At 38.9% G+C, this 26,997-nt stretch overlaps 1 protein-coding gene across 1 annotated transcript; it reads left to right on the plus strand.

Moving 5' to 3' along the window:
• Window positions 1-26,791, plus strand: LOC306766445 (nectin-4-like). Its single transcript, XM_079254213.1, has 8 exons — window positions 1-127; window positions 1,038-1,376; window positions 1,468-1,770; window positions 10,164-10,257; window positions 20,602-20,753; window positions 21,160-21,259; window positions 21,344-21,392; window positions 26,462-26,791. Exons 1-7 carry the CDS (start codon window positions 49-51, stop codon window positions 21,387-21,389), a joined length of 1,113 nt encoding a protein of 370 aa, XP_079110339.1. The 5' UTR covers window positions 1-48; the 3' UTR covers window positions 21,390-21,392; window positions 26,462-26,791.
• The last annotated feature ends 206 nt before the right edge of the window (window positions 26,792-26,997 follow it).

Raw genomic sequence — 26,997 nt, forward strand, 5'->3', positions numbered from 1 at the left:
GATCGAGAAGCGACTACGTGGACTACTGTTGTAAAAGGAGGAATTCTCATGTGCTTTTCTCATTTTTCAATGTTACTCCACTTGCTGTTACTGATATGCGGACTCCTGTCGAACAGAAGCAACCGTGGTGAGTCTTTCCTCTTTTCTTCTTCTTGTAGTCCACAAAGTTTGAACCAAAGAACAACTTTATGCAGCGCAAGAGCTCGCTCTTTTCTGCAGGAGTTAAAACTACTAGGTTTGTGCTTAATGTTACTTTGGTAATTTCAATGTTAAGAAAAAGTTATTTCACTTATATTGCAGTGTATTATGAGGTACTTTAGTACCTCGATGGAAATTATTGCTAATCAACATCAGTCTATAAACCCTGTTTACTGTAAATTTGAGTATATGCATGTTTTGATTAAAATCTTGTCAAATCGATATGGGAAAAAATTATGGGGGTAAAAAATACGAAGTAATCGGTCCAAAAAAAATGTAAACAAACAAGCAAACAAACAAACAAACAGACAAATAAAGCATGGTAGAAAACATAAGGGCTTTGAAGTTAGGGCTTATAGGGCTTCGTTTTTATGTTGTGTTTTTATTAAATTATTTATATTTTGAACTGCACTTTGTGAGACTGTGCCCGTTGTAATTGTGCTACCGAAATGAACTTGAACTTGAAAACAATGTCGCTGGACCTCTGACACCCATGTGATAGTAATAGTAAAATAATAAATAACAGTAAAAGTGGTAAATATAGGAACTTTAAAATAAATGACAGTAATTTGCGTAGAATATTATAAACAATAGGACTGTGTATGTTTGTTTAAGTTGTATTAGTTTTTTGTATCAGAGATGAAGTAGGCTACAGGTTTGATCCCGTTAGAGCTGATGGTCGAGAGGGAGCAAGACCAGGATCTGTGGGTGAAGCTATGGAAATGTTGCATGACATGGCTCCATGACACTTTGTTGACAAGTGATTATAATTAAGCATCAATTGTAGTATAGTGCATTTTAAATGATGATAACCTGATCATATTTCCTAAACTTCACAGCGCTGGTCAATGGTGGAAGTTCAACAGTGGTTCTTGGAGACACTGCAACTTTACCCTGCAAAAAGCCTGACACCAGTGAAGCCCTCACTCAGATCTCATGGCAGAGGAGAACAAGAGCAAAACCCCTTGATGACAATTTCTATGTAATTGACGCAACAACCGGACCTCGGTTTGTAAATGGAGGAGATAATCGCTTTACATTTGTTGGGAATATTGGTGACATAGATGGAACAATCCAGTTATCCAATGTAACACTGATGGATGAAGGAACCTACACATGCATCATCACTTTGTTCCCCAGTGGAAATCACAGAAGAGAAGTATCTCTTAGATTGCTTGGTAAGTTGAAGGTCAGTGTTTAAATCTTCTAAATGAGAACCAGGGTTGCTTTGACCTTGCTTTCATGTTGACGTTCTTATTTTCCTCCTAGTGCCTCCATCCACAAGCCTGGAGGATAATCCAGTTATTTTGGGAGATGAAGAAGTTTTCATTGCAAACTGTACAGCTGCAGGTTCAAAGCCACCTGCTGAGATAAGGTGGAACACCAGCTCTTTGGACCAAATACTGAGGACAACAAGCATCTCCACTCAGCATGAGAATGGTACAGCCACCACAGTCAGCTCACTTTTTGGAAAACCTTCCAGAGACATCAATGGTGGTTTGGTCCAGTGTGTTATCACTGCTGAAGGACTGACAGAAGAAAAAGCCTTGCCCTTAAAAATACAAGTGCACTGTGAGTATATGTTTACTTTTTCAGCATACTCTTAATTGTTGGTGCTACATATAACTGCAGAGATGTGTCTGACATCCATCAGAGTTTCTAGCATAAGATCTATGGCCTTTTCAGTCTGTCTGTATTACCTCACTCTCTTAGAATCATAATCACTTGTGTGCAAACACACAAGGAATTTGGCAAGTTGCTCTCAATTGTACGTGCATTAAAATAAACGAAGAATAAGCAAAAACAAGAAAAAGAGTTAGTAAATAAACACAAAAAACATAAATACACAGTAGAAATATGCCCGTCGTAATAAGCAATAAGTCAATTAATCGCAAGATAAGAAAAAATGCATGCAACAGGTTTGCCAGACACAATAATTTTGTCTTTCTTTTCTGCTGCATTTGTTTTAAGACAATATTAACTAAACACGGCAATACAATGAGCTTTCATTTGCACTTAAGACCAAAACAAACAGGCTAGCTCCATCTTCCCGACAGTCCACAATATCTGGGGTGTTGACCCGACAGATTAAATACAACTCGGACAGTGCAAAATGGTGTCCACTCTGACAGCATGATTGGTTAAGCAATGTTGTCCTTTAATATAGTTAGAAAGGCGACATTTTGGAAAACGTTGCAAAAATTTTACAGCCAGTATGAATTGCTTGGATGAACAGACATGTTACAAACTGCAATTCCACAACTTTACAACGACATGAAAAATGACATTTTACCATCCCACCTCTGGTCAAGTCCAAACATGTCCCCTTATACGAGCTTGACCATTGACTATGTAACTGTGTTACTTGGTGTTTAGAGACCATATGTTCCTGATACTGCGATGGACTGGCGAGCTGTCCAGAGTGTACCCTGCCTTTCGCCCAAAGACTGCTGGGATGGGCTCCAGCTTCCCCGCAACCCTTCACCAGATTAAGCGGTTAGGATAATGAATGAATGAATGAATTTTCCCAATAACCACATTGCCAAAACACTAGGAGAAATCCTGATCTGTTTTAGCAGACTGGGGACTGAATGCATATTGCACTAAATGTTCTTTAGAAATTAAAGTATGTTGATCTTTGAAAGGGTGTACTTGCATTATTGTGCCATTATTGTTATTTTAGTTGAAATGGTCTCAAAATGACAACAATAATTGCTTAGTGCAATAATATTGTCTATCGCAATAATTTCTGAGACAATTCAGCAAAATTTGTTACCATGACAGGTCTAAGTAGAAATAATGGAAAGCAGCAACATGGATACAAGCAACAATGAACATTGGTTATCGGTTTATTCTCTAACTATTTACACGTTATCTACAGAGCAGTTGACAACAATTTCTTATCACATGGATGTGTGCAAATGTGGATCAGCGTACATTTTGTTCAAGCCAGTGATGGCCTTGGGGGAAGAAACTTTTCCTGTGTCAGCTGGTTTTTATGTACAGAAATCTAAACTGCCTACCAGATGGGAGAAGTTTGAACAGTGTGTGTGCAGATTGTGAGGGGTCTGCATAGATGTCAACCACCCAGTTCCTAACCCATGACAGATACAAGTGCTGGATGAAGGGCAGGTTAACCCTAATTATCCTCTGCAGACCTGATAGTTTGTTGCATTCTCTGCTTTTGCAGTTTGATAGCAGATCCAAACCAGTGATGGAAGTGTTATTATTAAAAGAAAACTTATTTCGCAGAGTTTCCACAATTATTAAAAGGTTACATGATGTTTTTACATGAAACACGTCCTTACTTAATTCCTCTTTAGAGCGGCGGGTTGGGAAGGGTTCTGATTGGACAGAGGGTCCACATGACGTATGACGTATACCGGAAATAAACAAAGTTCGCTCCCTGCATCTCATCTTTACAGACATAACTTGTAAAAACAACATGATAAGTACCAGTCTGCTGCTATTTTTATTGTAATTTTGAAGTACCAGCTCAACACGAGCATACAACTTCACTTTTTGCAGCAACTGAGAAGGAGAAGAAAGATAGACCACCAAACACAGGAGGCAAAACAAGGCGTGTCATCGGGACAGGACAAGGTAACGAGCATGCGCTGAAGGATTACATGACAGAGGAATAACATAGTTCGTAATTAAAATGCAAATAAACCAGCCACTACATCGGAATTAAGATTAATTCCGAACAGAAATTTGCATTAGGAATTAAGTGTTTATAGGGTCATTTTTCATCGTTTAAAGCGGGATTAACTTTTATTCTGAATAAAACAGGAATTAAAACTCCCATGTAAATGTAGCACATGACAGTGTATCTTGAGTGTAGTCCACAGGGTCACGCAATCGTGATTTGTTAATCTCAATAATCAAAACAAAAGATAAAAAAAATGTATACAACATGAAATGTCAATGTCTCAATAACTTGTGTGTGTGTCATTGTGGTCTTGAATTATTTCAACTTTTTTCCTTTCGGACGGTACCTCAGCCTTAGCGTGCAAAAGATGGCAAACAAAACCCATAACAATTTCCTGAACACTAACAGATACACTAATTCCCATGAGGCTGTGGCATCTGTTCTTTATCTGAACTGGGCTGGATCTGATTGATGTTTTTCTTTTTATTTTCATTTCTTCAGCACTTAGCTCAACTCGTGAGAACCGATTCACTCTGACGTAATCTTCTGCTTCTGCAGAAATGTGCAGTATTGTGACAACCCAAACAGTCCAATTTGTATATCTATCAGTTGCAATAAAATAACAGCAGTCTAACTACAGGCATATGAAATCAACACTTTGTTGAAATACAGTTTATTTGAAACTGTGTTTCTGTGTAATTGATGTATAATTGTATTTCTGACTTAATTTTGTAACTGTATTTTCTGACCAGTAGGATCAAATACATACAAGTTACAAAGCATCTGTACAAGTTAAAACTATGAACATATAAGTCACAAAACTTACCAGCCTATTCTAGCTCCATAAGGCAAAAGCCAGGAATAAACCCAGACAAGGATCTCAGAAAGTAGGTGCACATTAATCCAACATATGAGGTTAAAAGTATATTGTAGTAGATTCCACTAACTTCACTTCATAACAAAGAGAGGCTTGAAAAGAAAAAGCTGTGTTCAGGTTGGCAAATAAAAGAAAGATCAAGACAAAATAATATTCCTAAAACTTAACAGTTTATTTTTATCATCCAGGATATTGCTCAGCTGAGGTTCAGGTGAACATATGTGGTCACCACATCAGCTCAAGTAAACAAAAAGTAGAATTTACAAGCTCTTTTTATGTACACTGACAGTATCCGATTTTCTCTCTGTGTACTCCTTTGTAGCTCTAAGACCAGCTCCTATGTTCAGTTGACCTTGTATGATAAGTTTTGGGACAGCTCTCTAAAGGAAATGATTACATATATATTGATTATTTTGACCACCAAAAGTATAGATTCATAAATGACGAATACAAATTTTTCCAGTGTAAAATATATGAAGTTCACAATGATAAATTCATTGAAAAATTAGGTTCAACTCTTCAAGCTATACTCAATCATTAGAAGCTCAATTTATGGGCCATGCACTCAGCAAAGTAACTCATCACGTTGTCAGATGCCGCTTCATTTATAGAGCTAGCAGGCAAGCTAGTGCTAGTCTCCAGTGGAACTATAGCTTTAGTCTGGCTTTGAGTAAAAAACACCTTTATAATTTGGTCACTGAGCTTTGCCCTCATCCTGTTCTTTCCTTCCTTTTTTGGAGCTGATTTTTTCTTTTACTCTTCCCATACCTGCCACTCAGTGTTACCTTTCTGACCTGCTCCAAGCTATTTCATTCAGAAAAACGGGTCTGTTGCTAAGTTCTGCCCTCATATGCAATTGGCGATAAGAGTACATATAACCATCCATACACTCTGACATTCTCTGCATGGGGGCCGATTGAAACATTTATTCTTTAGGACCTGGTTGAGAAACTTTGCTTTGAAGACAATGGTGTCAAACTCCAGTCCTCAAGGGCCGCTATCTGTCAGGTTTTTGTTGTTTCCCTCCACCAACACAGCTGATTAAAATCAAATGAATCCAGCAGCTTCTTCTTAACCTATTCGTGAATTTCGGTCAGGTATGTTGGAGCATGGAGACAACAAAAACCTGCAGGATACCGGCCCTCGAGAACTGGAGTTTGACATTTGTTCTTTGAAGAACCAATTTTGCCCCCTGGTGCTGTACTATGGCTGTTAGTGAATATGTGGTTCTTTAGCCTCTAAGAAGTGTGATTGACTGCTAGAGGATGCTAAATCACTCAATTGACCTCGAAAAATTTGTCCCCCTAACTTATGAAATGACGGTTTTGCCTCTGACTTCATCAATAATTTGTGAACAGCCACAGTATTCACCACTAACTGACTCGTATGAATCAACTTATAGGATTTAATGGGTTTCCTTACTCAGATGATGAAGGTCCTGCTGTGAGAAATATGTCAATCATCTTTGGCTGATCATTTGGCAGCATAATTTTTTTTTTAATTGTGCAATTTTAAATTGGGTGTCTTCTTTGTTTTCTCTTCTCTGTTCTGGCAGGTAGCTGCCAGAGCCACAAGGGGTTAAAAATTACGTGATTGTTTCACCTGGTGTTAGTTGAGAAAAGAACTGATGGGCCACAGATCAAAAAGCAAAGGCAGTGGAGTAAAAAAAAAAAAAAAGGTTTATGGACCACTTAGACTAATAAATAGACTGGGTCTGCCTAAAAAAAAACATGTGGACCCGCCAGAAAAATGCCCGTTATGTCAGACGCCTACTTCCTTCCTGCTTCATTATTAGGGTGTTGGTAAAACACTGTTGCTCTTTGGTTTTGTTTATACCAGACTTCAAACACAAGGCTGCAGACCAAAGTTCTCTGTTGTTTTTTTTATGGGAGACTGGTTTCCATATAAAGCAGATTAAATTAAATTAAAATTAAATTCAATCAAATCATGCTGTTATAGTCATAAAGAGAATTTCAACAACAGTGAGGAGTTGTTCTTTATAAGTATTGTCCAATGAAAACCACCTTTAACGTTGTTCACAGGACATGTGAACAAGTCTTTAAATGGTCCTTGCATGTCTTTCTCTCGTAGATGTGTAAATCCAAATTATATCTCAATAAGATTGCTGCAGAAGGGTTTTCTCTATCAAGACCAAGCAATAAGAACTAAGTTAGGACAAAACTGAAGATGTCTACCAAAAAAAGGTCATTTATAAAAAAAAACTGTTATGCCAGGGTGCTTGTAATTGACACAGACAGAATTACAAGCTGGTTGGATTGATTTAACCTAACACAACAAATTTAGCCTACTTAGAGAGCAGCAGACACTCCCTTAGGGGACTGTTAAAGGGAAACGGAAGGAAAACACTGCAATTAGCAAGTTCCTTTACATTTTCTCCAATGTGGGGAAATGTGGCTTCTTGGGTTTTTTTATGCAGTTCAATTTTGTATGTGTAAATTATTTTTGTATTCATTTACTCAAGTAAACATTTTGGCTGCCCGCCAAATGTTTGTGGTTTGATTTCTTTCACAGAGTTTCCACATATGGGTTCAGTGTATAGCATATTTTAGGCAGACTCCGGAAGAAAAATAAAACAGGAGCAGCCAGATGTTGAGGTTAGAATGGTGTCAAGGCACCCTTACTTCCTTTCCATTAACGGTTTAACGGCAGGTTCAAATTTCATATTGTTTTCTTCTTCACATGAAATTTAAGAATGCTGGTGGTTTATCATAACTGTAGTTTTAACCCATGATCTCCTGTTAAAAGCACTTACACCACTACACAAGCTTCTACAAGGTCTATTTTTCCTTGGTACAGCTTGTTGACTGTTTCCTTTTGACACCACACTGTCATCAGGATGATTCATGTTAACAATGTTTTGTCATGATGAGACTGTAACATTTCACAAACACTCTATTATGAGGGTGTGGCTCAGAGAAACATTTAAAGGATTGTTTGAGAGAATGTGCTGCACACCAATTGCAGCCCAACAATCTCTACAAACATATATCCATCCGCCCATATAGCTGTACATCCATCCATCATATGTCCAATGTTTTGTCCAGTGTTTTCCAATAAAGGGTCGTGAGGAAAGTGGGGCCTTTCCCAACTGTTATGAGGCGAGGGACAAGGTTCATCATGGTCAATCTACCAGTCTCAATTAAACAGTCGCAGCAAAATAAGAGGAATGCAGTCAAATTGTAGTGGCTGCACAGAAATACAATACTAAACTTTACCAGTGCACAGTTGTATATAACCAGATAATTTTTGGATGAATCTAAATTTTCGTTTAATCTGCCCTAAAATAACCTCGGTAATGATGTTACCAGCCAGTGAATATGTGGCATTTAGTGTCTACTGCATGTGTTCATTGCTTCACCAGTTGATTTCCCCACCGCCAATAACCGGAACAGTCTATCAGAAATTTCTTATGACTTTGCTGAAGTCTGTTTCAAAGTTTAGCAACAAATAGTAAAAAAAGATGCCAGGAGCTCCGAGGGGCTGCACTGTATTGGCAGTCAGTCAAGAGACCCACAGCAGCTCCCTGAAGGTTAAGACGACTATGACTACTCATCAGTTTGCACAACCACACATTTCCTATCCATCCAAACAAGAAGTAGATATTGCATCCATGTTTCTTCATTTTCCAAGTTTCTGTCAGAGATTTAAATTCACTGGTGTGATGAAATGGTTAAACTGTAGTGCACACTCCAGGAGATTTGATGACTTGGATGCACAAAGAAAGGAACAAATCTATTCTGGAAAGCTTTCTGCTTTTTTGAGATCCCCAGGAGGAGTGTGTTTATAGAAACACATTAGCTGTGTCACAATTCAGGGTCTGCACACTTCAAAGGGAAAATTTATTCGCTACATGTGTAATAGTGATGCGCCAAGTGCTGTCCCAGTTCAAAGGCTCCTTTGAATCCATCCTTCAAATCCGCACTTCATTTTGCTCCAGATTAGCTTGAAACAAAGGCTACAGTTGTTTCCCAATTCAGGGTCTGCACCATAGACTGTATATAAAGAGATGGACGGAGCCTCTGTGACATCACCTGTAGGTTTCTGAAGAACTGAATTGAAGCTCGGTGGGCGGTTCCTACCGTCGTCATGTTGGCAGCGTCATGTGCGTTGTCTCGCCCGGAAAATACAAATATGGACAAAGAGGTGGAGCTGAGAGGGGAGCCGTTAACGTCATGGCAGATGATTGACATTGAGCGAAAATCCGAGCTAAAAGCTAACCGAGCTAGCCCCGAGATAACAGGAGCTAACCAGCTAACGGAGGTAAGCGGGCTAAAGCTAAGTCACATTTTTAACCAGCTAAAAACCACGGTTGTTCTACGTTCTTCTGACTTGAAGCCGGGGATTGGTACCTGTCAATCAAAAGGACACGCCCCTAAGTATGCTGAACTTCGAGACTAAATTACTTTTAAACAGGCTGTAAACATGTTTATTTCTGCTGTGGAGTTGGTCTTTTTAACATGGAAGTCTATGGGGATTTGCTCTGTTTTGGAGCCAGCCCCTAGCGGATGAAGGGGGAACTGCAGTTTTATGCACTTACGCATAGGCTTCACTTTAACTGCCAGAGGTTGTCGCTTGGTCTGAACACATAGAAGTGTGCAGACTACGTAGGCTACGAAGTGTTCTACGTAGTCTGCACACTCTGAAGTGCGGTTACAGTTAGTGAAATGAGATGGCCTATCTGGTGTACAAGAATTAATCATAGTGCTCCAGTCTCCTGTTGCTTACCAATTACATTTGCCATGTTTATCTAATTGGATATTCCATTCTTTCACAAAAAGTCACAAAAATATTTTTTAAATGACAGAAAATAGTGCTTTTAATTTTATTTATTTTCATTTACCTTTGTGTCTAAATTACAAAGGTGGAGGAGGTAGCCCAGATGAACTCTCCTCAGCTGACAGCTCATCTTGATGTTTTTTGTTTTTTAATCTCAGTTTTATCCCATTACAAATTGCTGCACGGTGGCACAGTGGTTAGCACTAAATGGATAAATGGAGGCATGTTAGAATTGCACACATTCAGCAACACATCAGCTGTCTTATAGGCACAAGTTCATTCAACACAAGACCAGGCAAGACTCGTTCCTTCAAGCCTTCTGCACAGGAAGAAAAGGGTCTACCCTTACTGCTACAAGACCCACAAGGCTGCTTGTTATAAAATTCCTCATTGGCTTCATCAGGTATATTGTGTAATCATTTCAAGACATCTCAACCATTTTCTAAAAAACATTTATTCTGTTTATTCTTGTCGAGAACAAATGAAAAAAACACAGAGAAACATTTTTTCAGGCTGTTGCCTGTGTGAAAGTAAAAAAGTTAAGATGATGGGATCCAGACATTCACACTGAATATTATAGGGCCGTAATTTAAATTTTTGCTGTATACAACAATAACAAAATTCTGTTTTTTCTTACAGTTCCACCTGTTGAAGTACAAATTATAGAAAGCTCCAAAGATTCATTTGAATGCAAGTCTGAAGCAAACCCGAACGCCAACATCACCTGGAGCAGGTGCAGTATATCAGCCTTAGATCAATTTTATCATCTATGCTGTGAAACCTCAACTGGTTTGACATTCTCAGCTTTGTTACAGAAGGCTGTCACAATTGTGCCATGAACCAAAAGTCACAAAAAAACAGACATGTACTCAGTTGTTCAGTTTGCATGGGTTGACAGATTTACTCAGTTGGTGAGAATTAGAAAGTAAGAAATAAATTAATGAATGAAATTTTGCGTACTTTTACAGGAAACTCCATTGGAATGTGCATGAGCATGTCTGTGTTTGTATGAATGTGTATTTGCATGTGCATGCCGAAGTGATTCATACATTTATGTGTGTCTGTGCCCTTTGATGTCTTGGGTGAATCCTTCTTTTTGCCTGTTGATAACTGGGATAGGGCCCATCCTAAAAAGGGTCTGAAAACTGAAAGATGGCTGCCGCAATGACACAGTAATGGCATAGTCACGGGCTTAACATGAAAAATTCCTGCAGTTGTACAGGTAACCATTGTCATTCCTGAGAACATAGCTGAAGGTAAAGGTCACATTGAAAAGCAGCCAGGTTGCCACAGGAACACGTTTGCTAAATATGTAGAAGAAGAAATACACATCCTCAGAAAGTATTGATATTTTCTCTTGAATTAGCTGTTTTACTTTCCTGTTTAAAATTCCACTCTTTTTTCAGCTCATAGTTTAATCTGTTTCAGCAACAATAAGTTACGATCTGTGCAAAGCACTTAGGAAGAACGAAAAAGTTGATTTTTAATATGAATAACCTTTCAATTCTTATTGTAGTTTGATACACATGAATAACAGCTATCAGAATATGAAACTATTAAAACTATAATTCAGTGTTGCAGCAACATTCATATACCTATTGTTGAATTTGTGTTCATGTAGGAGCAGAACTACCTAAATTAAATAATTAAAAAGTTAAATATATTGTTAAATAATTTTGCTTAAATGTGTCAGTAAGGACCTAAACTCAAACACAGATTAACCTGATGTCAAAACGAATTTACAAGCCACAGTCTAGACAAAAACAACAACCCAAGCCATTAATCCAGTCTTTCATCAGGTTTTATCATGTTGTAAACAATGAATGCTACATTAAACACCAATATAAAACCAGCAGAAAGCATGAATGTAATTAGCCTTTTATAGCGTACTTGTTTAAACACATCTCATTAGTCGTCTGTCCACAGAAGCTGAACAGAAATGTACCACAGCCCTTTGAAGGGTTTTAACAGGGGCCTGCATTCCTGAGAAGTGTAAGGAACAACTTGGTTGTAAGGAATAATTTGTTGAATATCATTAATGGCTGTGCAAGATGGAAAATCCATTCAACAACAGCATGTGTGCAGAAAATAATAGACAGTACTTACAGTTTCTGCTGTTACAGGAAATAATTCTGCTGGTTTTCTAAGTTGTCTCTAAAACCAACAGAACAACAACTAAAGCATCCTTAAATTATATCTAACAGATAACACAGATGGTGCTGAACTGTTACTTGTCAAAAAGCTGTGTGGTAATAGTCTTAACACGTGAACACAGTCAACTTTCACCTTCAGTTCAGTATTTTCTTATTTTTTCTGCCGTCTGGATGTTTGTGTAACCCACTGAAGATGCATGCACAGAAAAATAAAAAATGATGACAGTCTGACTTCGCTTTGTGTAGGACAGATACTGTTTTTTTTCTCATTCATGAGGCAATGTCACAATCTGCTCTGCCCTTTTCCTGCTCTGCTGCAGGGATTTTGGAAGTAGTGGATGGAAGGAATAAATGCATTGCTGCTGACGCAGAAATACTTTTTTGGAAAGTAAGGAAAGGAGTTTTTGAAAATTCGCATCCTGCAGATGACCCTGAGCCGAGCTCACAGTGGTAGCGAATTCACTCATAAAAGCCTGACAAGTGGACAGCTGGTATCTGGTGTGAGCTTTTGACCAGAAAGACTGAATAGAGAAAAAAAGACTTAGTTCAGCTTAATGATGATGATGATTATCATCAAATGATATGTGAATAAATAGTATTCTTATCCAGCACTAAATGAGTGGATACAAAAAGTGAAATTAGTAGCACCAATGCAGAAAAGTTGACATACCTTTCTAAATTCAGAAAGATGAAGAAAAGCACTGTTCTTATAACCGAAAGTACAGAAACATTAAATAAGTCAGTAAAAAGTACCTTACATTAATAGGATCAAAATTTATGTAAATGTGATTAGATTTACCACAAGAACTATAACATTTCTGTGATACTCTGTAAAGGACTGGTATTTCAAGTTTAAGCCTTAAATGATTTCAATTTATACATCAGTTGTCATAAAGGTAGTAAGAGCAATGAAGTACATTTAAATATGAGGTATACACTAACTCGGAGATCCTTTTTTTCCTGTTTCTTCAACAGACCATACCTCTGTTAATGGAGGGGAGCTCCAGGTGCTCCAGGCTCGTGTTTACTTAAATAATGACTGACTCTTTACACCGGCATTAAGGGATAATTTTCCCACCCACAAACTCAGGAACAAGGTTTAACGCAGACATTCCATCATTTGAAAATTTCCAGTAAACATGTAACCCTGACTCATGAGCCTTCCACACCGTTTACATACTGGGTTTGTGAGGCCATTAACTGTGTTACATGTTTTTCAACATTTTAAACAAATAAAAATCTGAAAAATGTAATGTGTACTTGTATTCAACCTCTTGTATCCTAATGACTCTCAATACAATGAAGTGCAATCTACTGCTTTTAGAAGTCACCTGAATCTGTGAAGGTCTTGGTGGTTTAATAGAGAACATCCACATCATGAAGACCAAGGAACTCACCAGACAGGTCATGGATAAGGTTGTGGAGAAGTTTAAAGCAGGGATAGGTTTCTAAAAAATTATCCTATGCTTTGAACATCTCAAAGACGCCGTTCAAGCAATCATCCAAAAATGGTAAAAAGTACTGTTAACCTTCCAAGACATGGCTGTCTACCTAAACTGATAGATGAAGCAAAGAGAGCACTGTTCAGAGAAGTAAGTAAGGCCCACAGCCCCTCTGGAGGAGCTACAGAAATTTACAACTCAGATGGCAGAATCTGTTCACAGGACAGCTTTAAGTCGTGCACCTTTATGGAGGAATTGCCAGTGTTGAAAGAAAGGCATAAGAAGTCCTGTATGCATTTAGGGGACAACGCAAACATGTGGAAGAAGAAGAAGGTGCTTTTGGTCAGATGAGACCAAAATTGAACTTTTTGCCCTAAATAAAAAATGTTACATGTGGTGGGAAACTAATACTGCTTACCACCTTGATCTTCCTCCTGTGAGGATGCTTTTCTTCAGGACAAAAAAGCTGGTCAGAGTTGATGGGAAGATATATGGAGCTAAATGCAGGGAAATCCTGGAAGAAAACCTGTTGGCGGCTGCAAAGACTGAACATCTTCCACCAAGACATAGACCCCAAACACAAAGCCTAAGCTACAATGAATGGTTAAATGGTTCTATTATGCTATTGAATTCTCTGAACTTTTTACAGTGTTAAAGTGTTAAATATCATCAGACAAATGAGTGGCAATTTTTTTTTTTTTTATCAAATCAATGTATGTTTGAGTTTTTCAGCAAGTCTCTACATTCAGTTTCCTTGGTGCTGAAAATGATTGGGTCAGTTTGTGATTGGTCATTGTTGTATTTTGTTGGCCTCTAGTTGTAAATGGTTGCCCGTACCGAGACAGGTTTGTGGTGCCCGGGGCCTGTACCTTTTGAGTTTATGTACCCAGTTTTTCCTGAGATAAAGCAACGCTCTCGGCTAACCCTTGTGTGTAGTCTGATTTTTTTATCAGGTTACCACATATTTTGCGACGAGGTGAACTGGCCGTGTCCTCCCATTTTGTTTTGTTGTTAGCTGTAGCCAGATTGCAGTGGCTAGCTAGCGGCAGGTGGCAGCGTGTCTATGAGCAACACAGAGGAAGCAAACCGGGAAGGAGTGGGAGATCTGTTGGCTGTGGACGGGAGAGACATAGGAGGAGCGGGACAGCCTGTTCAGATGGCAACTTTTGGGACTATTAGTGAGTTTGTGGGGGGAGACGAGGACTGAAGCGGTATGAGGAAAGGTTGGGATACTTTTTCCTTGCAAATGGAATTACAAAGGAGGCCAAAAAGTGATCCATTCTCTTCAGTGTGTGGAGCAAAGACTTGAAAGCTGATAAGGAACTTAGCCTCCCCACGGAAGCCAGGGGAAATTCCATATGATGAACTCGTCCAGCTGGTAGGCAACCACCACAATCCCAAACCATCTATAATAGTCCGTTTCAAGTTTCACAGCCATTTCAGAAAGTCTGGTCAGTTGGTGGCTACCTTTGTAGCAGAACTTAGACAGCAGTCAGAACATTGTGATTTTGGGGCTGTGTTAGATGACAGGCTCCGTGACAGACTGGTATGTGGCATAAACGATGACACCATTCAGCACCGCTTGCTGGGGGAAACACCACCACTAACTTTTAAGAAAGCCCTTGAAATTTCTCAAGGCATGGAGATGGCGGCAAGTAACGCAAAGGACATTCAGAGAGGGCAAGCTGGGTCGCAGGCTGCTGTAGTTCCTCACTTAAAGAAGGAAGCTGTGAAATCCACATAAAGAGTGGAATGTCTCAGGTATGGAGGTGCATCATGCAAATGACTGCAAATTCAAAGATACTGTCTGTCATGGCTGCAATAAAAAGGGACACTTGGTGAAAAAGTGTAGAAGTGCTAAGAATAAGGATAAGTCTGCCAGTGCAGAGACACATCACATTGAGGATGTCACAGAAGATGCAACGTGCACTTTCAACATGTGTTGGAGCGGATGATGACCTAAGGCCTATTATGCTACAGTGACAGTTAACAGGAAGGATGTAAAGTTTGAGAGTAATTCAGGGGCAAAAGCATTGGTTATCAGTGAGGAGACCTACAGAAGGACCTGGGGGGCCAATCCACCACCCCTTACGCCATCAAATCTTAAGCTGAGAATTTATACAGGTCAGCCCATACCCCATGTGGGAGTGTTGCATGCAAACTGTTACGTCCCAACTCTGCAAGGGGATGTGAGGTGTAACAAATGAGAACTGCGGACAGCTGTTAACAGGTGAGTTTCTGAAAATTTATTGTTACAAGTGGAGATGGGAACAAAGAGGTGGTAATATTTACAAGTGTTGGGCTAAGTGTAGCTGCATAAAGGAAGGACAGCTACAAAACAACAACCATCCGGTACAACAAAGAAAACAAGGCGTACAATGTGTTAAACAGAAACTGGTCTGCTGAACTAAAGCAAACAGAAAAGGAAGCAGCTCCAATAGCTATGCTTAAAAGGCAAAAGTACTATACACCAACATACAACCAAAATACTTATTAGCCCAACACAGTCGACTTTAACAAAATACTATTTATAAATGCAACAGAAAGAGGAGCCAAAAGGGCTTTAATTTAGCTATGAAAATAAACTACTTAGCAAGAAAATAAACAGAACACAAAACCAACCAGTTTTAACACTGCTGGAGGAATCACTAAAACCAAGCAGTTTTTAAGCACAGAAACAAAAACTGCTAACCAAACAAAATCTAGTCAAATCACCACCAACAACCAACGCGCACTCTCAAACCCCACAGACTGCAGGCTAAGGGCAGACTGTCTGTGCCAAACAGTTGCCAGTGAGTTCACAGCTGCAGCCGGTTTAAATCTCCCTCCAGTGTTGCTGCAGCGTTGTTGATAGGCTGGGCAATTGTCCAATCAGCAGGCAGGGAAGAGGGGTGTGGTGAGTGGAGCCAATCTTCAGGTGGTGACGGCACACAGGGATTTGAATACAAAATAAACAATTAGGTGGATTGGCAGGCAGCCGTAACACTCCCCCCCCCCCCAAAATACAAAACCCAGCCAAGGTTTTGTAAAACAAACAGTCACCACAAACAACTACATTTGTGTACTCATACTCAAAATACGGCATCAACAAATACATTCACAGTTCTCATTTTGTACCGTATGTCCAGGGGGTAATCCTGGAGCAGCAGAGCCCACTGCATGAGGAGCTGATTGTGGTAGTACACCAAGGGTAAAAAACAGAGGGTTAACATAAAGAGGTTGCTTTAGAGGCCTGGTACGCTGAACTTGCTTAACATAGTATTTCAAGGTGGCATGTGTTGGAACATCAAAGAGATGCAAATGATCATTACTTAACTTTACAGGATCACGTTTCTTTTCGGATTTTAGATGCTCCATTATGGTGGATAGAGGTTTTAACATAGTGGAGTTTGGGAGACGAACAGACAAATGGTTTGAAGGTTTGACAGCATTTTCTCCATTTGGAGTGTTGCACGATACCTGTACAGGTACAGATGCAGCTGAGCTCTCAGTGGGTAACTGAACGAAGACCTGATCACCTATCTCTAGGTCTCTTCTCACAGAACACCAGCCATTCACACATTTTCTCTTTACCCGAGGTGTGGCTGGATGAACTTTTGCCATCTTATCTGTTCCTTTTGCAGCTGCCAACTGTTCAGGGGTCAAACATGAAACTCCTGTAAAGGCCAGTCAGATCAGAAGATGGACAGAGACTGATTCGGTACTGTCTAAAGTAAAGACTTGCTTGCTACATGGCTGGCCCAGTGTTGTTCAAAGTGAAGAACTCAGGCTGTATGCAAAACGTAAAATGGAACTGAGTCTACAGGATGGCTGCATTTTCTGGGGGATGAGAGTTGTAGTACCGCCCCCAGGGCGTTCACAGATTATAGAGGAGATACATGAGACACACCCAGGCGTTTCCATGATGAAAAGCTTGGCAAGATCCTATGTTTGTTGGCCAAAAATGGACTTAGACTTAGAGAACAAGGTAAAGTCTTGTCCATAATGCCAGTCTAACCAGAAGATGCCACCGTCCGCCCCTTTACATCAATGGGAATGGCCAGACAGCCCCTGGTCAAGATTGCACCTGGAGTTTGCAGGCACTTTTATGGGATGGGTGAATGCCCATTCTAAATTGATAGAATGCCACATCATGAACAACATAACAGTTTTTTCAACCATAGAAAAGCTCCGACAAGTGTTTGCAGTACATGGTTTACCAGACACCTGTTTGGTGACTTCATGGAAAACAATGGAATCCGTCACATTCACACTGCTCCTTTTCACCCTGCCTCAAACGGACTAGCAGAGTGGGCTGTCCAGATGGAAAGAAGGTTTGAAGCGGATGACAGGGGACTCTCTAAGTATCAAACTTTCACGTTTCCTTTTCAAATACCGCCTCACACCTCAGACCACTACCGCTTGTTCCCCAGCAATGATGCTAATAGGACGAAGACCCAATTCAAGGTTGGATTTGCTGCGTCCAGACATGAAGAAAAAGGTGGTACAGAAGCAGGAAAAGCAGAAGGAGTTCCATGATCTTCATGCAAGAGAGAGACATTTGAAACTAGGTGACCAGGTTTATGTAAGGAATTTCAGCACCAACACAAATCAGCTATGGCTTCTTGGGGTTGTTAAAGCACAGAATGATCCTGTTTCCTTTGTGGTTAAACTTTCTGATGGGAGAGTTTTCCATAGACATTCAATTCAGTTCAACTTTATTTGTATAGCGCCACTTCACAACAATGTTGTCACAAGGCACTTTACATACACAAATCAACATCCACATAATTTCAAGCCAATTCATATATATCCTATAATAGAAACCAACTGATTGCATCGAGTCAGGACTTCGATCCAATCCCCCATCCTGAGCATGCACGAGGCAACAGTGGGAAGGAAAAAACTCCCCTTTAACAGGAAGAAACCTCCGGCAGAACCCGGCTCAGGGAGGGCAGCCATCTGCCTCGACTGGTTGGGGTGGAGAAGACAGGATAGACAAATCAACATGTACAACTGCATCAGGACCATGAGCGCTTGCGACGAAGGCCCACTTGGTCCATACTTTCCAGAGTTTTCATCAAGGACCTCTGGCGAAATTTGTCTACCAGAAGATGCAGGGCAGGAGTGTTCTTTGCTACCTGTGGCTGACATACAGCCACTCACAGACAGCCAAGCCCCTCCTGTGACTGCTGTAAATGATCTCCCCAAAACGCTGTCACAAGTGAAAACTTTGGGAGTACAGGAGACAGTCTGCAGATCTCAGCGGGCCCGAAAACCTCCGGACAGACTGAATGTTTAAGGAGTTTTGCTGTCATATTTAGATTAATACCATGTTTAATAGAGTTTGCTTAACATTCAAGTGTTATTAAGGTATTAGATGAAGTACTAAAGTTTAGGGAGTAATCAGATAAAAGTTCTTTTTGAAAGAAAAAAGAGAGAAAGAGAAGTTTATTTACTTTGGAACTTTTTGGGGGAGGAGTGTTGTAACGGTAATTTTGTTGGCCTCTAGATGGCGATGTAGGCTTAGGAAACACTCAAGTTTTACTCTCCCCATCCGTTTTAGCCTTGTAAATGGCTTCCCGTAACGAGGGAGGTTTGCGGTGGCCGGGGCCTGTACCTTTTGAGTTAATGTAACCAGTTTTTCTGAGATAAAGCAACGCTTTCGGCTAACCCTTGTGTGGGGTCTGATATTTTATCAAGTTACCACGGTCATCTTTCCAGGTTGTCCACATTTATGAGAAGAAAGCCACACTCACCTTCAGTGCTCACTGTATGATGAAAGAGAGCATTTTCAGTGCTAACATGTTGCACAAGAAATGCTTGTTCAGTTGCGAGGGAAATCTACAGTTGTTCACATTTCTGAATGAAACAATGAAGAGACAACAATGGATGGAGTTTGTTTTTACAGCATTTTACAGCATTACAAGTACATTTTTATTTGTAACCAGCATTTTGCTGAACACTGCTGGGTAAATAAGGGCCAATATGACTGGGGATTTGCCACTAGGCTTTTGCTGAAAGGCGGGTCTTTTCCAAAAAATCAAGGACTGCGTTTCCGATCCTGAGACAAAAAGATGTAAGTAAAACCAAATTACCAAAAAAAACCATTGTTTGGTTTTCTTTTGATCAGGCTTAAAAGATCCTGGTGATTAGCCATGTGGCTAATCACCAGGATTAGCCACGTGCTGTGGATGGAGGGGTGGTATAAACATAACAACCAGGCTAAAAACATCCTGGTGGTGAGCTATGTGAAACAATAGATGTAGATGGCATTGTGATACATTTCCCACATGTACACTGATTAACAGGGATATTTACAATTATAAAAGGCAAAATGGCAAATGCTATTCCGGACTATAGCTGGAAAGCAAGCATATTAACCAGACAGATACGTTCTGCTGCACTTGTTGCTGCTGGTTGCAGAGTTGTTGACTCGTATTTGGGGTCTGATTCGGGCTCGAACATGTGCAGCTGGATGGTTTGTGCTGACATTATTTCTAGAGTAACTACTTTGGTTTCTTTACCATTTTTGCTTGTGTTTGTACAAAGAAAGCTTCTGATGTGCACGCTCCCAAAAATTCTCCTAGAAGCTGACCAATCAGAGGCAACCCACAGGCGGGACTTAGAGCAGAGTATTCTCTTTGTGCTTGTTTCTGGCAGGGCCAGATCTGAGACGATCAATATAAAAAGAATAAAGGGGTTTGTGAAAAAATTCTTAATTATTTCTTGCCCTTCCGGACTTTAATATTAAAATAAATTAGCCTGAAATGTGTCCAATAGAGCCACTTTAAGATCTAAGAACATCCAAGTGTTAGAATGGCCAAGCCACAGTCCAGACCAAAATCCCAGTGAGTGGCTGTAGCAAGACTTGAAAATTGCTGTTCATAAACACTCTCCATCCAATCTGTTTGACTTGAGCTATTTTGCAAAGAAGAATGGGCAATGGGTTTAAATTATCAGATTTTTACATTGCCAGTGTGTTCGTCAGAGAATTGACTTTAAAATCCCACTATTAGTTTACAAAGCACTGATTGATTTAGAGCCAAATACATTTGGGATTTTCTGGTTCATTGTGAACCAATTAGATCCCTCGGGTCTTTGAAGTCAAAGTGGTCTTCTTTTTCCAAAGTCAGAAATAAACATGCAGAATTTTTATCCTGCTCACACGTGGAAAAAAACTCCCAGAAAACTTTTAGGTTTGTTGAAACTCTCAGCTGTCAAGGTTAAAAACTGTTCTATTCATTCATTCATTCATTCATTCATTCATTATTTATAATGCTTAGGTAAGGGTCGCGGGGGAACTGGAACCTATCTCAGCAGGTTTTGGGCGAGAGATGCACCTGCTACCCCCTGGACAGGTCGCCAGTCCATCGCAGGGCCAACTTTTCTATTGGCTGCTGTTTTTTCTCAGAACTGTTGATCCTTCACACTAACTTTTCTTTCTTGCCTGTAAAGTATATCTACATCTGTATCTATATCTATATCTTTTTTCTCTTTCAGATCTAACCAGTTTTTCCCTTCATCAGCCAGGGTTCAGGGTGGAAGGCTGCAGTTTTTGAGCATGTCCTCCGATCTGACTGGCCTCTATCTGTGTGAAGCAAGTAATCGTTATGGAAGAAAAGAGATCTTTGTCTATGTTCATGTCAATTCCGGTAAGGTTTGCTGTAATTTAGTTTTTCAATTTGTAAAATTTGTTGCTAGTGGTCATTGAAGCTGTTACTGATTTACATTACTAAAAGAGATTTTCTAGGATTTTTTTCTTCGATAATAATAATAATAATTATCATTATTATCATAGTTATTAACATTTTTATTATTGTCAAAGTGTCAAGTTTAAGCTTGTTGCCTCAGAACCCGATGATATTAAAGATCATTTTAATAGGCGGAAACGATGTTCATGAATTCAGTGGAATCCAAAGAAATGTAACATGTGAAAATAAATCAAAATAGCCAAATAAAGGAAGGAAACAGCTAGTTTAATAAGTAAACTTAGTGTATTTATAGCATTAATTATTTCTACTTGTGTTTTATTATTTCTTGTGTTTTGTTTCTCAACAGAAAGCAGCAAAACTGCTTGGGTTTTATTTGCTGTTCTGCTTGTGCTTGTTATTGGGGCAGGAGGAGCGTGGAAACTCCATCGATCTGGAAAATGTCAAAGGTACCAACTATAGCAGGCATGTACTTAATATATTTATCACTACTGATTAATGCAGAATATGAACACACATTGCAAATCTCCTAGATCACCAGAAGATTTACCTGTAGAAGTCCCACTAAAAGAAAAATAATCTGTAAGTGACCTTTTAAGTGTTCAAATTTGTATAACACTCACATAGACTTCTTTCTAAAGAGCGTTGGTGTGTAGATTTACTGGTTGTGAGTACAGCTGCAGCTGCTCTGCTGCAGGGTATGGATGGATGTGTTTGCTTTTTGTCTGTTGGGTAAGAAAAATATTTAATTACCACGCCTATGTGGGCTTTGTGAGTTTTAACAGATGTGCTACCAGTGCAACAACCTACTATCATCACTCAGATGTTATAACCACGATAAGCACACCCAACCCTCCATATTGTTTTAGCACCCTAAGCACAACATATTAAAAACAACAGCTGTGACAATATTAGCCAGTACAGAGTGACTGCTGCCAAGCATAGGTAAGATCTAAATAACATCTTTCAAAGTAAATAATGCACAATAATGTAATTTTCTTTTATCCTGCCGCATGTTTGAAGATGTTTCAATGTTTGATGATTTGGCTCCACATTATTTGGCATGAGTTTATTCAGAAGACAATAAAATTGAGAAGATGGAATATCTGTCTGAGAATAGTTTTCAATATACAGAAGTTAAAAATAACTCATCCTAGATACATACATACATATATATATATATATATATATATATATATATATATATATATATATATATATATATATATATATATATATATATATATGTATAGTATATATTATATATAATAGGAACCTTTCTTATGGTTGAAGTTAAAGCACTGAGTCTGACGGTACTCATAAAAATGTGTTATATCATAGATTACAATTTGTTTATATAGTTCGCATACTTTCCCTGTATTCCAATGTACACACATCGGATATGTAGATACATTAGGTACTGATTAGGAAACAGTTGTAGCTCTGTGAAGCTACAACTACAACTGTGAAGCAGAGCTACAATACAGCAGATAAGATCAATGCAAAGCCCTGGTTTTACAAACAACTGATTCACAAGGTTAGCATTATCAAAGGTCAAAAACTGGGAATATTGGGACGTTTTTGTATTGTGGACTTTTTAGCGTCAAAAGTAGCTTTTTCTTTTTTCTTTTTTTTTTTTGTTTTTGTTACATCTTCAAGGTTTTAATCTGTGTTAATATCCTCAGCTGTACAATAACTTCTACATGTCATCCAAGCATTAATAATCAAAATTATTTTTATTATTGAACATCTACTTCAGGATACTTAGAACCTTAAATAACTGGAAAACATATGATACATGGCAGGGATCTCAAACTTGAGTCCTACAGAGCCATTGTTAAAGCTTCCCTACTCTAACAAGCCTGACACAAATTAACATATAAAACAGCTTGTTGTCAAGTTTTGAACAATTGGTCCATTCATTTAGGCCAGATGTGACCTCCATTGCAGCGACCTGCAGGGCAGTGGCCAGTGAGGACCCGAGTGTGAGATTCCTGCTGTATGCAGTCTTAAAGTTGAATTAAAAAGTTGTTTTGTTTAGTTTTCACACTTCTAACTCCTGTAATGAGCACTGTATGTGATCAAGGAATGAACGATGATGTAGTGGTTAGCTTTGTCACAAGAATTTTGCAGGTTCGAGCCTTAGCTGGGGTGAAGTTTGAACAGTGGCGTTTCTGTATTGAGTTTGCATGTTCTCCTATCCATGGGTTCTCTCTGGGTACTCTGGCTTCCTCCCACCGCCCAAACACATGTATGTTAGATTAAATGGTTACTTTAGATTATCTCTAGGAGTGAGTGTGAGCATGAATGTTTGTTTGTCTCTCTCTGTTGGCACTATGATGGACTGGCAACCTGTCCAGGGTGTACCCTGCCTCTCGCTCAATGATTGCTGGGATATGCTCCAGCTTCCCAAGACCCTTCAATGGACTAGGCGGTTAAGAAAATGAATATGGTGTGATAATAATGTCCCCTAATATCTAAAATTGTGGTTTTAACATTGTTTCATGCTTTAGCTTCTAAGATTCTGTTGTGTGTACCTACTCTGCTTCCTCCCGTGTTGGATTTAGTTTTTTTTTTTTTTCCATTTTCTTGACTTCCATGTGGAGTGTTCCCTAGAATGGAGAAAAATGACACTAATGGTGCTCATCGTGCACAATGACATTTCAAACTCTAAAACAGAGACCATTATGTGTGTTATTAAAATATAGTTTATTTTTTGAGAAAGCACATTAGACCTCTATATCAATGAGTGCTTTGTTTTAGACGATTAGCATAAACTTGCTGCTGAATTTCCAGGCAGTTTTCATAAATCTCCTCCCTTCGCTGATGCCACTGCTGCCGCTGTTGCCGCTGTTTGGGGGAAATGGAAAGAGCAAAATATAAAAAGTCATCATTCTAGATTATATTGTGATTGTAGGTCTACAAGTCAATATCTAGAGGCTCATTCACCACTGGTCAGAATTCTTGTCACTGGGAAGAGCTACATGTTTTACTTTTCTGTTCAAGCATGTCAGTAACACGTATAAGGAAGTCATGAATGGTCTGGCCGAAAATAAACCCTTCTTTACTGGGCTTCAACAAGGTTGTATTTATTCAGGTGTGTTGCTGAGAACAGTGAGGCATTTATTCAGAACATTCCTGAAGCTCTTTTTCAGCCAGACGTACTAGACTGACCTGTATGGTCTTCTAACTTACATTTCTTAACAACTGCATGGAAAGAGGAAATACCAACATAATAATTTTGGTTTCTGGCTTTTGCTCGCTTTGTAGGCATCAAATACTTTCATTTTTAAAGCATTTTTTCTTCCTCACTGATAATGCTTTACAGCTACATAAACTTTAATCAGAACATTTGTATATCAGTGTTTTCACTGATAATGTTAAGTTAGACTGCCATATTTACCATTTCTATGGTGGCAGGAGAGATGTTTCTGCAAAGGAGAGCAAAAATTTTGTTCAGCTTTCAGCAGTGTCAAACACATCTAAATGACATATAGCTGAATCTTACTGTGCTTGCAGTTTCCGGACTCGTTTCAGAATAATCAGAGTAGATAACAGGATCAGGAAACAGATACATGGAACGGCAACTGCCACTATGATCAGCAGCTCATCAGGGTTTGCAGTTTCCTCCTCTGCAAGCAAAGGAAAGAGTTTTTTTCTATTGCATTTGCTTGAAGACATGTATTTTTAGATTAAACACACAGTCAAAATAACCAGTAATTTTGTTTTGTATGTGATGTGTGCAGATAAAAATGGTCCTTTTATTAAAGAAGCAGAGGCAGGGCTTTAGTGTCCTGTGGTAAAACTATTCTAGCTGGAGTCTAGAGAAGCTACATAAAAAAGTTTTTAAAAAAAAAACAAAACTCAGAACCACCATGCAGATACGCAGGCAATGTCAGCCACAGCCTCGAGGCCCTAGATCCTCCATGAGTGGGCTTAACTTTGATTATTCTTTTAGAATTATATCTACAAGAACATAATACATTTCCACTTTCCTTAACAACCCTTTAATCCTTTTCCCACCCTCCTTCTTTCCTTTTCTTATCAAAAATATTAGGTTTTTCTGTAATCTGAAGATTTTGCGTACCTGTAATTAAAAGCTGCCAGTTCTCTGGCCAGACTCCTGACTTTGTGGTCGTTTCACAGGTGTAGTTTCCTGTGTGGGATGTCTTGGCCCTTTCTATGATAAGTGCATACAGTTCTTTTTCTGATGTAGCCATTTTGAAAGTGTGGTTGCTAAAGTTTGCCACTGTGTTCATATTTGAATTGTAGGTAAACAGCCGTTCTCCGTTCATTCTCCACATCACTTGATTTAGATCCTTTATTGATTTGTTGCTACATGTCAGTGTCACTGTGCTGCCTGCCGATTGCGAAACAAGTTTTGCTTCTGTGGAAACAAAGAGACAAATAGGGCAGTTTATTAGCTGTCAAACAAGCATTGATAAAATACAAAGAAAAAAAGCGGGCTTTAAAAAACAAAAGGTGAAGCAAAATGTAAGCTAGAACACAATGGCAAACAAAGCTCTTAACATTATGTCCATTTTCAGTCAGTATTCATCATTTTGCACAACATGAATGGTAGCATGTAACTTCACTGGGTCATACAAGTCACAGATAATTGTCTGCCTTCTCTGTTCACTTGAAAACCTGCATGGCTGTCTGTCTCAAAAGCATCGAGAGGATTCTTCTAATCTAAACTAATTACAGCCTGAATTAGAACTGCTTGAATGTCTGCCTTCAAATAAATGTTTCAGATGTATGTAAACCAAGAAAAGCTGATTCAGAGACAGTTTTACTCCACAGCCATCAGAATGCTAAATCATATCCCATAAGGTGCTCATTCGTACGCAGCTAAAGAGTTAATATGCTGGTATGCCTGGTAATATGTGTAAACATTTTAGTGGTGGACTTGATTAAAAAGAGTCTAAATTAATTAGAGGCTTTGTATACATTTCATTGCATAACAATAGCTGCTGCAAAAAACAACATTTTTAATTTAAATGTTTTTTAGTGAAAGACTGAATCATTTAATAGATACAGACATGAATATTGTAAACTAAAGCTTTAGTAATGTTTCTAAAAAAAAAATGCATTTTGTTATATTTTAATTCAAATAGTAGAAAAAATATATATTTAAAAAATATCTCTTGCTAAAAATTTAACAGACCTAAAGGTAAAGTGCTATTTTAAGTACCTTATCTACCAGTCCGATAAATAAGGTTGTTGTTGTTTTTTTGTTGTTGTTTTCTTTTATCATGTTAAAAGTAATTTTAACTTTTTACATATTTTCGTTCACACTCTTCAATAATAGGCATTAATGTCAGATAGTAAATGTTGGTAGGATCAGTCTGGTCATGGAGCAGAGGGGCTCGTTCCACAGTTTTTGACCAGCAACTGAAAACTCATTTCGGCCTCCATACCTTCATTAAAAAGACGTTAAGTTGGCAACACTTTGTGAGCCGAGCTCAGTGCATCAGTGTCGTCAGTGAATAAACCTTCTGTGTTGCTTGAATTCAACCCTCAATTAACTGCAATAATTTAAGTTTAGTTGTACAATGTCCCATTGCTTCATTGACAACAATATATATTCTGTTTGTCTCCTGATGTTTATACAGTGTAATCAAGATTATTAAACTACTATGTTGTTTCAGGTTCTTTGGCATCACAAGTCTCCAGCAGAGTTGAAGTAGACTGGGATCACAAGTGATGGAGAGCTGGACTAACATAAGGATAGACGCATTGAGGCTTGTTCTGATGTCATGGGAGCACTGTACCAGTCTGAAGTCCTGAAACTGCAGCTTCTAACCACAGGCTAAAACTGCAGCCTCTGACACTACAAAAACTCCACGTGGCTTTGTGCGGTAAACACAGTGTTAGGTGATGGAAAATAAATTTGCATTTGGATAGTTTTTCACTGTTCCTTTTATTCTAATCATAAAAGTGATCAAGTTTACTTTAGGATTTTTTTTGGAAACCATAAAAAATGGAGAACAATTTATTAAAACACATCAAGAAAAGGGGTTTGTTGATTTTTCATTGAGACCAAAACAAGCAAATGATGAAAGTCGTACTGCAGGAGTGTTCTGAGTCTGTCTGTAAGGCCCTGTTCAAACTACGATGCTGTTACAGTAAAACAGAAAGGTTTTGTTGCATTCTTGCCTCTCGTTCACACAGTTAAAGAGTTTTG

Source organism: Telmatherina bonti (genome assembly GCF_933228915.1).
Source record: "Telmatherina bonti genome assembly, chromosome: 15".
NCBI classification, from domain to species: Eukaryota; Metazoa; Chordata; class Actinopteri; order Atheriniformes; family Telmatherinidae; genus Telmatherina; species Telmatherina bonti.

Bases quoted from the DNA above. Each gene is read 5' to 3' on its own strand.
- LOC306766445 (XM_079254213.1), top strand. From the start codon at position 49: ATGTGCTTTTCTCATTTTTCAATGTTACTCCACTTGCTGTTACTGATA. The intron at 1,377-1,467 runs GTAAGTTGAAGG...TTTTCCTCCTAG, and splicing joins AGTATCTCTTAGATTGCTTG to TGCCTCCATCCACAAGCCTG. The intron at 10,258-20,601 runs GTGCAGTATATC...TTTCTCTTTCAG, and splicing joins GCCAACATCACCTGGAGCAG to ATCTAACCAGTTTTTCCCTT.